The sequence below is a fragment of the Chenopodium album genome, chromosome 5 (genome assembly GCF_948465745.1).
Source record: "Chenopodium album chromosome 5, dcCheAlbu1.1, whole genome shotgun sequence".
NCBI lineage: Eukaryota > Viridiplantae > Streptophyta > Magnoliopsida > Caryophyllales > Amaranthaceae > Chenopodium > Chenopodium album.
The window spans coordinates 76,614,100-76,629,873 of NC_137838.1; the positions used below are offsets into that span (position 1 = coordinate 76,614,100).

At 34.9% G+C, this 15,774-nt stretch overlaps 2 protein-coding genes and 1 pseudogene across 3 annotated transcripts; 2 read left to right on the forward strand and 1 right to left on the reverse strand.

Moving 5' to 3' along the window:
- The first annotated feature begins 3,281 nt into the window (after positions 1–3,281).
- Positions 3,282–6,784, forward strand: LOC145632340 (bZIP transcription factor 17-like). Its single transcript, XM_081684692.1, has 2 exons — positions 3,282–5,039; positions 6,052–6,784. Exons 1-2 carry the CDS (start codon positions 3,371–3,373, stop codon positions 6,492–6,494), a joined length of 2,112 nt encoding a protein of 703 aa, XP_081540818.1. The 5' UTR covers positions 3,282–3,370; the 3' UTR covers positions 6,495–6,784.
- A 171-nt stretch (positions 6,785–6,955) lies between these two features.
- Positions 6,956–8,261, reverse strand: LOC145631135 (psbP domain-containing protein 6, chloroplastic-like). The gene is made up of 3 exons (XM_081683231.1): positions 7,847–8,261; positions 7,322–7,638; positions 6,956–7,228 (listed from the first exon to the last, which is right to left on the reverse strand). The coding sequence occupies exons 1-3, from the start codon at positions 8,160–8,162 to the stop codon at positions 7,058–7,060; spliced, it is 804 nt and encodes a 267-aa protein (XP_081539357.1). The 5' UTR covers positions 8,163–8,261; the 3' UTR covers positions 6,956–7,057.
- Positions 8,262–11,333: 3,072 nt separating this feature from the next.
- LOC145631136 (exocyst complex component SEC15A pseudogene) lies at positions 11,334–15,129 on the forward strand (annotated as a pseudogene). Its single transcript, XR_014112350.1, has 2 exons — positions 11,334–11,593; positions 12,526–15,129. The product of XR_014112350.1 is annotated as an exocyst complex component SEC15A pseudogene (transcript).
- The last annotated feature ends 645 nt before the right edge of the window (positions 15,130–15,774 follow it).

The window sequence follows — 15,774 nt, forward strand, 5'->3', positions numbered from 1 at the left end:
AATTAGTATACACTTTTAATCTTCACTCTCCATTCTCTCTTATCAAAATTTGCAAAAATATTTACTTAAAAACTCGAAATTCTTTATGAAAATCAAGTGCGGTCTTTGATAAAAGAGATAAAGTCACACAATTGCAAGGATATAAAATCAAATTGTAACTTATTTTTGGAAGAAAAAAAGTGCAAACCCTAACTTTTTGCCATATTATTCAATTATTTTCAGTAAACATATTAAAATTTTGATAGTAGCTCTTGAATTCTTATACTTTTTTATCATAAAAGTGATTTAATATATATACACTCTTTTGTGTTGAATTAATTTATGGTGTGTTGTTTTATTACAACATTGTTGGACATAAAAATTGAAAACAGAGTTTAATTGTCCTTATTTTTATGGATAATATGATCTATTTCGTAAAATTATATAAATGTAAATTTAGTTCGTAGTGATTTTTTTTTTTTTTTTTATAAATGTTCAGTTTCATTTACATAAATGTTCATTTATATATTAGTAAGCAGTCATTCACATATTAATAACCGATCTACATAATGAATTCTAATAATCTCTTAATGATGTCTATTTTTGGCCGATTTCTTCACATATTTTCTATAGGTATAGTTAATGTAGTTCATAATGAAAACTATTTTTAATGCTCGTTTGACTTTTAACACTTGTTCATGTTCATATTGAAAAATGCTCATGTATATTTTAATAATTGTTCATTTTTTATATTGCACTGTATATGATCATTTTCTAATAATGGGTTCATATTTGTATGTGTAAATGTTTATTAATGGTTTAAAAATTAGATCTCTTATTAGTTATTACACAGGATATAATTGTATAAGAAAGTAGAAGACATCGATGCATATATTGAGAAAGGATATGTATTAAAAAAACACGCAATAAAGATGATTTTATATACCTGTTATTTATACGAAATGTATTAAATGACAATGTATAGAAATGGTAATTGAAGTTCCTTTTTATATTGATATTATGTTTATATTTACAATAATATATGTTCATTTACATATGGGTAAATGTTCATTCACATATATATATATATGCAATTATTTTAATAGATGTTTATTTAAATTTTATTAAATGTTCAATTGCACATTAAAAGATATTCATTCAAGTTTAATAATTGTTCATTTTTTATGTTGTAAAATGTTCTTTGAATATTAATACCACACATTAAATATAAGAGACGATGTTCATTTTAATAGACAAATTTTGACATTTTGGAAGCTAAATAAATGCTTATTTCTATTTTATGAATTTCATTTTAATATTGGTAGCTAGATGATACAAAACATCTAGTATGTAAATTATAGTTCTAATAATGATTGTTCTTCCTTATGAAAAGTAAACAAGTCATTAATGATCAATGATACAAAATTCAATGCTAATATTAGAAAAGCAATATGTTCATAAACAAAAAACCTAAATGTTCAAACCGACTTCGTGATAGTCTTTCGATTGCCCAAACAATAATGTTCACTTTCGTGTTTATGAAACAATTACATGTAATAGTATAGCTGTATGGAAATGCATTATTATTGCAATTAAATTGAATTTATTTTATATTGGAATTTTTTTTAACAACTCTTTATTTATATAAATACAATTCTAAGATGTATGTATTTGCATACATCTTTCTATAAAACTTAGACATGGCTCTTGAAATGAACATTTCATGATACAAAAATGAACATGTGTTGAAACATGAATAAACAAAAATGTACATTGGATGATGCAATATTTCTAATAATAAAAATGATTTAAACGCAACAATCCATATAAATAAATTTGCTCTCATTTTTATTGATAAAAAATTCTTAAAATTCAATATAATTCATAAAATATATTACTTTGAACAAAAACTCCTTATTATAAAATGAACATTTAATGATTTATAAATGAATATTTACCAATACAGAAATGAACATATTACAAAAAATTTACAGAAAATTCATAAATGAAAAGGGGCGGGGGCGGGGGCAGGGCACGCGCGGAGGGGGGGTGCAGGCAGTGTTCCTTGCCATAGAGTGTAGGTAAAAATTTGTACGAATTAGACTTATGATGGACTCGTATTAATGAAGTTGGGTTAATGTCCGGTCCAATCGACTATTAATATGTCATGCTAGGCTGCTAGCCTAGCGTATGCCTAACTCTGATGATGATCACACATGCTTAATTGTTTGTGACAATTTTTAAAATATGCAAGTCAACAATTGCATCAAAATTTTAAAGTCCACAATTAATTGCTTTATTCACATTTTAGCTTATGTGTTAAATAATACAAATTCCATTGATTTGTCGCTTTATGTGTTGTGTAAAGAGATAAAAAACGGGTAAATAGTGCATAAAAGATTCAATTCCAACTAGCTTCCAAATCATATGTACCATCTCACATCCAAATAAAACCTTAACTAACCAAATTAGTTAACACTTAAACTTATCACAAATGATACCCTTTAATAATTGATTTTTTGCACACTTTTGAAGAGTCATAGGCCCTCTATATTTTAGAAAACAAATACATTTTGATTCGTTCAGCGGCTTTAGGATTATCCACGAATTTAATTCCATTGTATGAAATTCATGGAAATTACTACTTCCTATGTTATGCTAATTATGATTTACATTACTTATTTATCAATAATTGACGATAGTTCTTTCCATATTATAGCCTATAAATATAAATCCAGACTATGTTCAATTCACTTAATTTGATAAAATCTGTTCTGATTTAACATAACACTAAATAAGTTGAAATTTAAAGTTGAAATTGTTTGACTTCGTTTTTTGTTTTTGATTTTCAGTTTTTTTGAAAACAAAAAACCAAAAACCGAAAACCAAAAAAGGAGTTTCCACTTTTTTTTTGTGGACAGTTTTCAAAAATATCATTATCTTAATAAGTTTGACTAATTTTTTTATTCATTATAGGACATATATCACGTGATTTTGAAAAACAAAAAACAAAAAACCACAAATATACCATACGAACCATAAATTAATATCAATCCTATATGATATTATTGATATGGACCATATTGTGATTATTAATTTATTATGAATATCCTACATGATCTCAATAGCCTACACAATAAAAACCACAAGACTTTTTCCACACTAGTAGTATAAAACAACACCCAAGTAAAGCGCGTGAAAAATAGACTCAAATTCATTCTCTCTCCTAAAAAACAACCACCCACTTGTCTTATCTCTCCTAAATCCTCCAAAAACCCCTCTTTTTTTATTCATTCAACCCAAACCCAGAAAACCTCTTCTATTTCCTTCTTTCTAGTATCTTCCTCCTCTTTCTCTCTCCTCCTCCAACTACCTTCTTCAACCTCCATCAATGGAAGATCCACTCCCTTACGATCCCCACCCTTCTACCCCTCTTCCCATTCCTCCTCTCGACCACGCTCATCTTCTCTCCTCCGATTTCTTCCCGGAAAACGATGATGATTTCAACTTTGGTGCTGACTTCGATTTCACTTTTGATGATCTTACATTCGCTGATGATCTTCTTTTGGACCCGCAAGGAGATGGGGTTTTTGATTCGGATGTTTCTGATGTTTTAGAGGGTCGGAATTCTGGGGATTCGGAGATTGTTGTTGGAAACCCTAATTTAAGGGTTTACGATTGTTCGTCTCCTGAAGGGGGGAATCATCATGGTGGGGTTTCTTCTGAGGAGTCGAATTTTGGGGTGAAGTTGAATTGTGCTTCGCCGGAGTCTGGTAGCTGTAAGAGTAATTCCGCCGTTTCGCAGACGTTTCGTGGTGGTGGTGATTCAGGTAATGTTAGTGATGATCGTGATGTTTCTTCCAGTTCTTTTGTTGAGAATAATGTTGATGATTTGTCTAGTAAGGTTAAAGTAGAGGAATTTGGTGGGAAGAATAATATTAATAATAACAATGTTAGTAAAAGTGTTGTTTCAAAGAGGAAGAAAGAGTATGATCATGAACAAATTGAAGAGGGTAGTAAAATTAACAAGTTTAGGAAATCGGGTATGTCGGAAAATGTGAGTGTTGATTTGGGTAGTGTTGATGGGGATGATAAGAAGAAAGCTAGATTAATGAGGAATAGAGAAAGTGCGCAGCTTTCTAGGCAGAGGAAGAAACAGTATGTAGAGGAGCTTGAGGACAAGGTTAGATCAATGCATTCTACCATCACTGATTTGAATGGAAAGATTTCGTATATGATGGCCGAGAATGCGAGTTTGAGACAGCAATTGGCCGGTGCTGGTGGGGTTTGTGCGGCCCCTCCACCGCCCCACGGGATGTATCCGATGGCTCCAATGCCATACCCGTGGATGGCGTGTCCGCCTTATATGGTTAAGCCGCAGGGATCACATGTTCCGTTGGTTCCGATTCCTAGATTGAAGCCTCAGCAGCCTGCGCCGGCTCCTAAGGTTAGTAGGAGGTCGGATAGTAAGAAGGGTGAGGGGAAGACTAAGAAGGTTGCGAGTGTTAGTTTGTTAGGGTTGTTGTTTTGTATGTTGCTCTTCGGAGGGTTGGTTCCGTTGGTTAATGTTAAGTATGGCGGTATTGGGTTTGATGGTGTGCAAAAGGGAAGTGTATTTATGGTTGATAAGCATGTTGGGGTTTCGGAGGGTAAGATTAGTAGTCATGGGAGGATACTTCAGCAGTCGAATAGTTCAGACGGGATTGGTCCGAATGGGAATTCTAGTGAGCCATTGGTTGCGTCTCTGTATGTCCCAAGGAATGATAAGCTGGTTAAGATTGATGGGAACTTGATTATTCATTCGGTTCTTGCCAGTGAGAAGGCTATGGCATCGAAAACAGACGAGGAGAGTAAGCCTAGTGAAGAAACAAGCTTGGCTATCCATGGTAGTTATCCACCGTATCCTATTCCTGGACCCGGAAGCAATAATTGGAGACACCCTCACCTTGACAGAAATCAAAATGGGAGGCAAAGGGCTCTCGGCTCTAGCTCTTCTGAAGGGTTTACACCAGCTGGATCTGATGGCAAGCTGCAGCAGTGGTTCCGTGAGGGACTTGCAGGTAACGATATCGAACTTTGTGCTGTTTTGACTGTTTTGTTCCTCAGTTAAATGTGTTTGAAGGAGTTTGCTGGTATTAGAACTTGCAATTATTTTAGTTTGGTGTGTTAATCTACTTTTTCATATTTTTCTTTTTTCCTGTGTTATGATGCCAATCTGGAAAGTGATTTAGATTTATTTTCCTGTTCTTGAGTCTGAAATTGACTTCTCTATGGGCTGTCCAAGCTAAATGATTAGTTTAGGTGATTGGTAATTCTGATTTTCTGAAATTCCATGAGCACAACTTCTGGAAAGCTGAACAACTTTCTTCTATCATGTGTATTATCATACAATAAATTTTCTGCTTTACTTAATTTTTGTACTAGCCACTGTTTTTATTTTATTTTTTTATTTTTATTTATTTATTATTTTTTTTTTTTGAGAAATGGGTTCATATTCATTGGGTTTGATGTACAAGATCTTGAGCCCTGAAGTACACAGAAGAAAGTTTTGCCTCTAATTATGTAGTTATAATATTTTCTGTGCATGCCTGTAATATATATGAAAGCTGCATGATGAAAAATGTGAAGGTATCGCCTTTGCTGATTATCTTTCAAAGTTCCAAGTGTTGGTTTGTTAGCAATCTCTACCAGTTGCTGCAATGGCCATTTTGTGATCTGTGTCAGCTCTGATGGAGGGTGTACGCTTGAGTTTGCTTTTCTTTGGTATCCGAGGATGGAAGCAAAGCCTCATTTTAATTTACTGCTAAGCAGCAAAGCTTCTTTTTTATTTTGCTTGGTGCTAGGCTGTGAAAACAATGGTATTGGATGCTTAAACTGTTTAGCAGGCCAGAAAAGGTGGTGGGTTTGTGTGCTTTAAGAATCAGGGCAGATTACGCTGTTAGTGAAAAAAATTATTGCATCGTTTAGTAGTCAAGTAGCCTGTGCATTTACTTTTCTCAAGTCTCTACTAGTTTTGTATGTGTGGTATGATATATCGCTAACTGTCTGCAGCCACATTTTACTCTTGTGCAGGGCCTATGCTGAGTTCTGGCATGTGTACTGAAGTGTTCCAATTTGATATCTCACCCACTCCAGGATCAATAGTTCCTGCTACATCCATTGTTAATGTTACCTCTGAACGTCGACAGAATTCTACTCGCCCTAACAAACCCAGGAATAGAAGGATCCTCCATGAACCTGTTGTTCCTCTCGATGGCCATTCACTGAATGCTACTGAAGAGCGTGTGGCACATGAGCAAAATGATGGACTTCAGGGCAACAGAACCAGTTCTTCAATGGTCGTTTCTGTTCTTGTCGATCCCAGGGAAGTTGGTGATGGTGATGGAGAAGGCGTGATTAGATCAAAGACTATGTCTCGGATCTTTGTTGTTGTTCTTATTGACAGTGTCAAGTACGTTACTTACTCATGCATGCTCCCATTTTTGGGTTCAAGCAATCATTTAGTGACAACCTGAAGTGCGGGATAGAAAAAGATGAGTGATGGATATAAAGTATTCATCTCCACCACAGTTTTGTACAGGATCAATAGTTATGTAGAGCTTTTAAATCTTCTAGTGACACCTTTAATCAGTTGGTCTTTCCATTGCTAAGAAACCTTTGTAAACTAGGTTCTTATCTTCATGTTGAGATCTTGGTGTGCTGACAGGCATCAATCGCCTACCTTGAGGATGCGTTCAGGAACGCTGACTGCTTGTAACTTATGTAATCTATATACTTACATGCAATATTTACCTTTTAATCTGTATTCACACATTTGCCTCTTTTCACTATGTTACTAATAATATTTATACTTGTATTATATATTCGTGTTTCTAGTTTAATATTTTGATCAAAAACTAGTTACATCTACATTTTAGCCAGCTTTCATCTTTATAGGCACAAATGCATTGGTTATTTTTGCAAACGAGCACAAATATTTCTTCACTGCACAACATGAATCTGATCTGTTATATTATTGTATTACAGTTTAAACACTATAATCTGTAGTGAAAGAAGCATTACATGATTCTGCATAAAACTATACTTGAAAAGAGTCTACTATAGTTTGCAGAGTTTTCTGAGAGGTCTGCCACTGTTTATCATTTGCACTGGCAACGAATAATACGACTGTGTTCCCCTTTGCTGTTGCTTTGGCAAGATTGTGTGTTCCCGTCAGAGCATATGGCGTCTCCAATTCATATTTGTAGTACTGCAAGCACCAGAAACACCAAGGGCCTAGTTATTCTACCAACATCGATAACTGTAATTAGCAAACGATTAAGATGAGTACAAGAGATCATACCGTCTGATCACCAACTTTCTCAACAGAGGTATCAATCAGCTCATCTGGGTCTAAGGTATTCCCGGTAACAAAAGGTCCAAGGGAAGCGATTAGCTTATCAGGGCTGCCAATCTCTTCGATTGTTGCATTAGGTTTGTTGGTTAAGCGAATGAGAGGGGAAGCTACAACTTGTATCTTCCCTTGTTTCTCATCTTCAAACTTAACCTCAATCCATGGTTCTGCACACTTTGGTTGACAGTAATTCCCAGACAGTATGTTGGCTATTCGCAACTGCTTCCATGTTGGTGGCAATACAAATTGGTAAGGCGCTACGTTCCCTGCAAAACCATCACTATAACCTTGCTTTCAATGCTACAATTACATTACATCCTTTCTTTTTCTAGCAATGTACCAATGCTAAACAAAATTAAATACTCGAAAGCATTAAGAGCGCCACATAAGCAAAATAACACATTCTGAAAACAAAGTATTCAAACTTCAAATGAAATAGCTTAAATAAAAAAGTAGAGATTACAACAGACTGACCTGCACGAAGGGCAGGGGTGTCCTTAGAAGTGGCTTTGAAGAGAACAAAAGAAGGGTCAGACGGCGAAGGCGGCAAAAATGATCCTACATCAACCTCTCTAGCTTGTGAAGGAGGAGGGGATTTTAGTACAAAAGGAAGGAGAGAAAAAGAGACACCTTTTAACACCAAATCTCTTCTTATTAGTGATTTTCCTTGTTCTTGTTCTTGTTTTTGGGTGTGTAACTGTAACATTGATGGGTTTGTGGGGGGTTTAATGGAGATTGAAGAAGATGAAGATGAAGTGAGGGGTAGTTTGGGTAGTGAAGAAGTAGCCATGTTTGAGATAGAGAATGATGAGGAGAGAGAAAATGAAGGTTATGTATGTATGGATGAGGTCTGAATTTCAGTTGGGATTTGGTTGGCTCAGAGATTGTTTTAGAAAGGAAAGTTTTGTTATAAGATGTGGCATCTCGTAGAACCGACTAGCCTAATATTGACTTGCTTCAATAAAATTTGACTCTATTGCAAAAAATAAAATAAAAAAATTGACTAACTTAAATAGTTAAATCTAATACAAGCCTGATCAATATTGGTTGATTTATCATTATAAATTAATACCTCTGTCTTTTTAGATGCATCATTTACATAATTGTGGATTTGTAAGCCATTAAAAAAAGAGAGATAAAAGCAAAAAGAGAAAAAGGATCCATGTGATCGGAGAAAAATGGAGAAAATTTGTTAACAAAAAGTATCAATCATCAATCAATTACATACTACTAAAAGCGAATCTATAGACACACTTGTGTCAATATATTATTAAAAAATTTTCCGCCAAAAGTACTTTCTCAAGACATCATTGTTGAGTTGATTAAGGAAAAAATAAATTACATCTAAATTACGACATAATTTGTTTTATATAAAATATTTTAAATATTTTCTCTTGCATGGTTTTATTTTTGATATACTCTATATTTTTTAATACTCAAGTCATTATATTAAAAATTTTATAATAAAATTATCAAAAATATTTAACAACCGTGCATTGCACGGGATTTAACCTAGTAATGCATCTAAAGTAAAACTTTCATTTTAGAATAGAAAGTGATGCATCTAATAAAAATCGAATGAGTATTCAAATAATTCATCAACCTATTTCTTGTTTAATTATATGATAGATTATACGGAGTAGGTTTTAATTACAATAATTCTAGGCATAAAACATCGAGAAAGAAGAAAAATCACCACAATGACTTAAGATTAGCAACAATAGGGTTGTTGTTTAAAGGTAAAATCTTCATGTGACTCATGTGAAAGATGAGGTGAAGTATATTTACTTTAGGGGTTTTACATATGAATGACTATTATCCTTAAACAATTAGATTGTTTTGTTGTATTAAACCCTGTTTTGTTGTATTAAAGAGATACAGAGTGTAATTTTGTTTTAACGAGTAACAAAAAATAAAAAGCCTAATGGAGGATGTGACGCGAGATACTTGTTTGGTTAACATAGGAATTAAATTCACATGGTAATTTGTATTTCACGGGAATTTATTTCTTTCATACAATTCCTAGGAAATGGTATTAAGTTGTTTGGTTGTTACAAGGGAATTTGAAATTCATGGGAATTTTGAGTGACCAAGGGGAAGGTAGGTAATTAACTTCCTATGTTTCCCATTCATCCATTTTCACTTCTTGTTGTTAACCAAACAACTATCCCAATTGCAAATTCCCATGAATTTTCATTTTCCATATTTTGAATTTGGGGTCATCTTTCTCTAACATGTGTGTACTTAATCTCAATTGTCTACATGTTCACGATCTCATGATCATATTAACGGATAAGTGTATTTAGAATTCAATGGATGTCGCTTTATGATTTAAGTTGATTCCAATTCAAACAATTCATTTGTTGTCTCTAGAGTTCAGGTATTTTGCAAATTTATCTTAATTACCTTTTCTTAATAAGATTTAGAGTAGATTATTCATGTGATTATTTATTTATTTATATTTTTTTTTTACTAAAGAGGATTAAGCCAAATTTCCAAACCTTTATCGTAGCCACTTTCAAAACGTGTCTTATTTTTTAGGGGCAAAAAAGGTTTGTTGAAAAAAAAAAAATGTTTTGTTATAGTGCTACTAAGAATTTTTTTTTATTTATTTTTATTTTTTTTTGACAAAGGTGTAATTAATCACCCCAACAACAAAATTATGGGGCTAATTATCCTTGGAACATTTAGCTTAAGTTTACTTTTACAATAAAGAATAGATAAAACTATACTATAAGCTATCCTAGTTAAAAAATGCTCTATACTTTGTATTTAGGAAAAAATGCCTAGAATAATCCCACCTTTGGGCCGTCCGTCCAAAATAATCCCACCTTTGGATTATTTTTAAATAATCCGACCTTTATAGTTAATTCGCTCTCAATGGTCCCAAGTGACCTGTAACCGGTTGAGGAGGTAATTTTTTTTTTTTTAAGTTTTATTTACACGTGTCACAACGTGATTGGTCAAAAAATAAGTTTTAATTTTAACTTTGATTTTAAGAATTGATTAATAATTAACATTTAATTAACAATTTAAAATATAAAAAATTAAAAAAAAAATTAAACCAGCCACCACATTGCCTCACAGCGATCCTAGCCACCACACCCCACCTCGCCGCCCCTACCAGACGAGGCCCGGAGAAGCCAGCAACACCGAAGACCCCCGCGCGCCGTTCTCCGACCCTCCCTACCCCTTTCCATCGCCACTAATCCACCACAACCATAAATCGAGGCGTGGGAAGGGGATGATGGTCGAAATTGGGGCGTGGGGAAGGGAGGTAGCCGGAAAAGGGACGGAGAAGGGCAAAGGGGCTGAGATCGAGGGTTTTAGAGAGTTTGCAAGGTGTTGGGTTTGGAGTCGGTGCTGGGGTTGGAGTCGAGCTGGAGTGGGTTGGTGGTTCGGGGGAGGGGGAAGGAGGTCGTCGGCGCTGCGGTGGGATTGGAGTCGTGCTGGGGTTGGGTTTGGGTTGGGGCTGGAGTCGGGGGTTGGAGCCGCACTGGAGTGGGTTGTGGTTGGACCCCGATGCCGGCGCTGGGGTGGGTTCTGGTGACCAGAGCCGCAGAGGTGGGGACTCGGGCGGTGCTGGGGTGGGGGTTTTTTTTTTGAATTTTTTCTATAAAAAATATTAATTTTTTGTTATAAATTTATTTTATTTTATTTTTATTTTTTAGACCAATCACAGGCCGCCACGTGTCAAGTAACTTGATATAACAGGTTACATGACCGGTTGGGACCATTTATAGCGGAGTGGGTATAAAGGTGGTATTATTTAAAAATAATCCATAGGTGGGATTCTTTTAAGCGGACGACCAAAAGATCGGATTATTACGGACAATTTTTCCTTGTATTTAAGCGAAATTAAAATATTACTCATACTTTGTATATTCTACATAATTAATAATATAATTACAACAAAAAAGTCATAGATTACTATACTAAATTTAATTTTACAAGTAATCTTTAATTTGATCTTTCAAAAAAAAAAAAGTAATCTTTAATTTGAAAATAATAATAAACTTTAATCCCAAAAAAGGGGGAAAATAATGGAAGGGAAAATGATAAAAATTCACTACTTTTAGCAAATTCGCACAAAAACAACTTTTTGCACTTCCACTGCTCAACTCTCCCTATCTCTCTCCGCCTTCTGCTCAGCCTTTCCGCCACCGTCTTCCGCCGTGCGCCGTTTAGCCTTTGCAGCACGGCCGTGATCTTGCCGTTGAGGTATTTTTCTTTTCTTTTCTTGTTTTTTTTTTTCCTTCAATTTTGTTTTATTTTTATATTCTCATTTGATTCATTGAAGGTTTTCTGGGGTTGTTTTAATTTGAATTATATCGCTGATTTTAGGTTGTTTCAACCTGAAAATTAAGGGTTCAAAATTGAAGGGAAATTTTCATTTGATCAATGTAAATGTAGAGCACATTTGGGAAATTTAAGAGGAAGAAGAAAGAAGTAGATATTGTGTTAGATTACTTCGATTTTATACGAATTAATTATCTTAATATATAATTGTACATTCTGAGCAATTAAGGAGTAATATTATATTTAATTTGGTTTAATCTGACCACCATTTAATTTTCCCAGAATTTCTTGATTGTTTAGAACGTGCATTATTTTAAAAATAAGAATAATTAGAGGAAAAACTGTATAATTTGATCTTGCAAGCTTGAATGAATTGGTTTTATTGGTGTGTAAGGAGCTACAATGTGCTGAATGTAGACGGGATTTGATCCCGGGTCTTGGGTTGTTGGGTACGAGTGTACGACCCCAAGTCTTTAACGAACTAAGCTACTTGGCATCCTCCAAGCATGACTGATTTATGTACATTATTGTAATTCTGATTCTTTAAAGTTTGGACGTGTCATTTTGCTTCTCAAATTGATAGGATGCTTCTGGGATTTTTCTATGAACAAAAATTAATTGAATTGAAGAATGTCTTTTCTTGAGATATCATTTATGTATAGGGTGTTGTCTACTTCATGTTATTTTGACTCTCTTGCGAAGAAAAGAATACAGTACTACCTCATTTTACTAATACTATCAATGGATTATTCTTAATGTTATTTGGGGTAAACTTTGAAATGTTTCGAAATATAGAATTAATTGATTAGGAACCCCTACATATCTAATGATACCCTTGTTTTAATGATGAATAGGTTCCATGCTGTAAAACCATGAATGCAAAAACGAAAAAGAGAACTGTAGTTGAAAATGGTGACACTGGGACTGGTGAGGACTTGGTCCTTGCTACATTGATAGGGAATGGGGAGGATTTGAGTCCTCTTGTTCGGCATGCCTTTGAAACAGGCCGTCCCGAACCACTTCTTCAGCAGCTAAGGCACGTGTCAAAGAAGAAGGAAGCAGAGATCGAGGAGTTATGCAGGCTTCACTATGAAGAATTCATTATTGCGGTTGATGAGCTTCGTGGTGTGCTCGTTGATGCAGAGGAGCTGAAATCTGAACTCCAAACTGATAATTTTAAATTGCAAGAGGTTGGGACTTCTCTGTTGTCTAAGCTAGATGAGCTTCTAGAATCGTATTCGATAAAGAAGAATATAAGTGAAGCTATTAAGATGTCCAAAATGTGCTTTCAATTGCTGGAGCTTTGTTCAAAGTGTAATGTCCATGTGTCTGAGGGGAAATTTTATCCTGCGTTGAAGACTATTGAGTTGATTGAGAAGGATTACTTGAAGAATATTCCTGTCAGAAAGCTGAGAGTGGTAGTGGAACATAAAATTCCAGCCATAAAGTCGCATATTGAGAAAAAAGTGTGCAGTGAAGTTAATGAATGGCTAGTTCATATCAGGACCCTGGCCAAGGATATTGGACAGACAGCAATAGCACATACTTCATCAGTGCGTCAGAAGGATGAAGAAACAAAGGCTCGTCAGAGAGAAATTGAAGAAAACAATCGTTCACAGCTACCAGAGGTTGCATACAGCTTAGATGTTGAAGAGGTAGACGAGGATCTGAGTTTGAAAATTGATCTTACTCCTATTTACAGGGCATATCACATCCACAAATGCCTAGCGATTGGGGAACGGTTTCGGGAATACTACTATAATAACCGGCTGGCGCAACTCAATTCAGACTTGCAGATATTCTCATCGCAGCCATTTCTTGAATCTCATCAAACCTTTTTGGGCCAGGTGGCTGGCTATTTTATAGTGGAAGATCGTGTTCTCAGGACTGCAGGAGGTTTATTGGAAGAAAGTCAGGTTGAGACAATGTGGGAAACTGCTGTTTCTAAGATCACTTCTGTGGTTGGGGCCCAGTTTTCCAGGATGAATAATACAGCACATTTCCTTCTTATCAAAGATTATATGACCCTTTTTGGAACAACATTGAGACATCATGGGTATGAAGTAACTTCTCTTCTTGAGACAATTAATGGCACTAAAGATAAGTATAGCAAGCTTCTTATGGAAGAGTGCCGCAGGCAGATTTCTGAAATAGTTGCTAATGATAGCTTTGGTCAAATGTTGTTGAAAAAAGAATCTGACTACCAGGCAAATGTACTCTCTTTTCAACTGCAGACATCAGACATCATGCCTGCCTTTCCTTATGTTGCACCATTCTCCTCCATGGTACCGGAAGCTTGCCGTGTTGTCAGATCATTTATAAAGGACTTTGTAGATTACTTATCTTCTGGTGGGGATGTAAATCTTTTTGATGGTGTGAAGAAGTGCCTGGATGCGCTATTGATCGATGTGCTTAATGAAGTCATACTTGATAAAATTAGTGACACCTCCATTGGTGTATCAAAAGCCATGCAGATTGCTGCAAATGTGGCTTTTCTCGAAAAAGCTTGTGATTTTTTCGTGAAAACTGCATCAAATCTTTGTGGAGTCCCCACACGGTCAATAGACCATCCTCAAGCTACTTTAACAGCTAAGGTGGTCCTTAAAACATCAAGGGATGCAGCGTATATTGCTCTGCTGAGTCTGGTTAACACTCAGCTGGATGAGTTTATGTCACTCCCTGAAAATATCAATTGGATACCAGATGATGTACCTGAAAATGGACATGAATACATGAATGAGGTGATTATTTATCTTGACACTCTTCTGTCAACTGCCCAGCAAATTCTACCAATGGATGCTTTATACAAGGTTGGCAGTGGCGCTCTTGAGCATATATCCAATACTATTACAGGCGCATTTCTTAGTGATAGTGTCAAAAGATTCAATGCTAATGCAGTCGAGGCCATTAACAGTGATCTTGAGATTTTAGAAAACTTTGCTGATCAGCGGTTTGAGAGCACTGGTTTGAGTGAAGATTATAAGGATGGTAATTTTAGATATTACCTGATAGAAGCTCGCCAATTAATCAACCTTCTCAGGAGTAATACAGCAGAAAACTTCATGAACCCTGTCATCAGGCAGAAGAATTACCATACTTTGGAAATTAAGAAGATTGCAGTTATCTGTGACAAGTTCAAGGATTCTGCAGATAGTCTGTTTGGAAGTCTTTCAAATCGAAATGCAAAAACTAGTGCCCGGAAGAAATCTATGGATATTTTGAAAAGAAGATTGCGGGACTTCAGTTAGACAGCTGGCAGCCTCTTATTATATGAAGCAAAGAAGTTGTGATTTTTCTCTGGTAACACAGCTAGATTTTTCTCTTTTGTAGCTTACTTATATAGGTACCCTTTTTACCTGTGGTATTATTTCTCTATGTTCTCTTCAATTTTGTTTCTCTTAACATTTCAATTGACTGAATTTTCTTTATATTGTTGTTGAAATATTAGAGGATCATTGGATTCTTATTTCCTAATATTAATATATGATAACGACGATCCATTTAGAGTGCAGAACCAAGTGCTTATTTTGGCAACAACGTTGAAGGGGCAAAAAAAAAAAAAAAAAAAAAAAAAAACGGAAAAGAATGAATGAAAGAAAAAAGGATCTGTCCCCCCCCCCCAAAAAAAAAGAAAGAAAAAAAGGAAAAAAAAGTTAGAAAGAAGTGAAAAAAAGGAATCATATGGAATAATGGAAAGCATATTGTGCATTTTATTGAGTTTGAAGAACACACCACTAGGTGTTTTTTTCTTTTTCTGGATCACATATCATGGAAATTTTGGTTATCTGTACCTGTTCATTATGCATGAGAAACATATTTGATCACATGTCAAGCTTTCACTTTTGCCGTTTTAGTAAAACATAAAAACGTACAGTCTTGTTGAAAGTTTCCGGATTTATCAATAAGCTTTGGTTTTTTTATAACATGTTTTTTGACTTCTGTTATGACACAAAGGATAACTTCCATAGAAAATGAAATTCTATTTGAAATTTGTTTGTTGCTAATGCGAACTGAAGATTTGTTTAATGACTTTGACCTCTGGTTCTGGTAATGTTATGTTGTGTTTGCTGAGTTGTTAAGTATCTACGAGAAAATTATCGAGT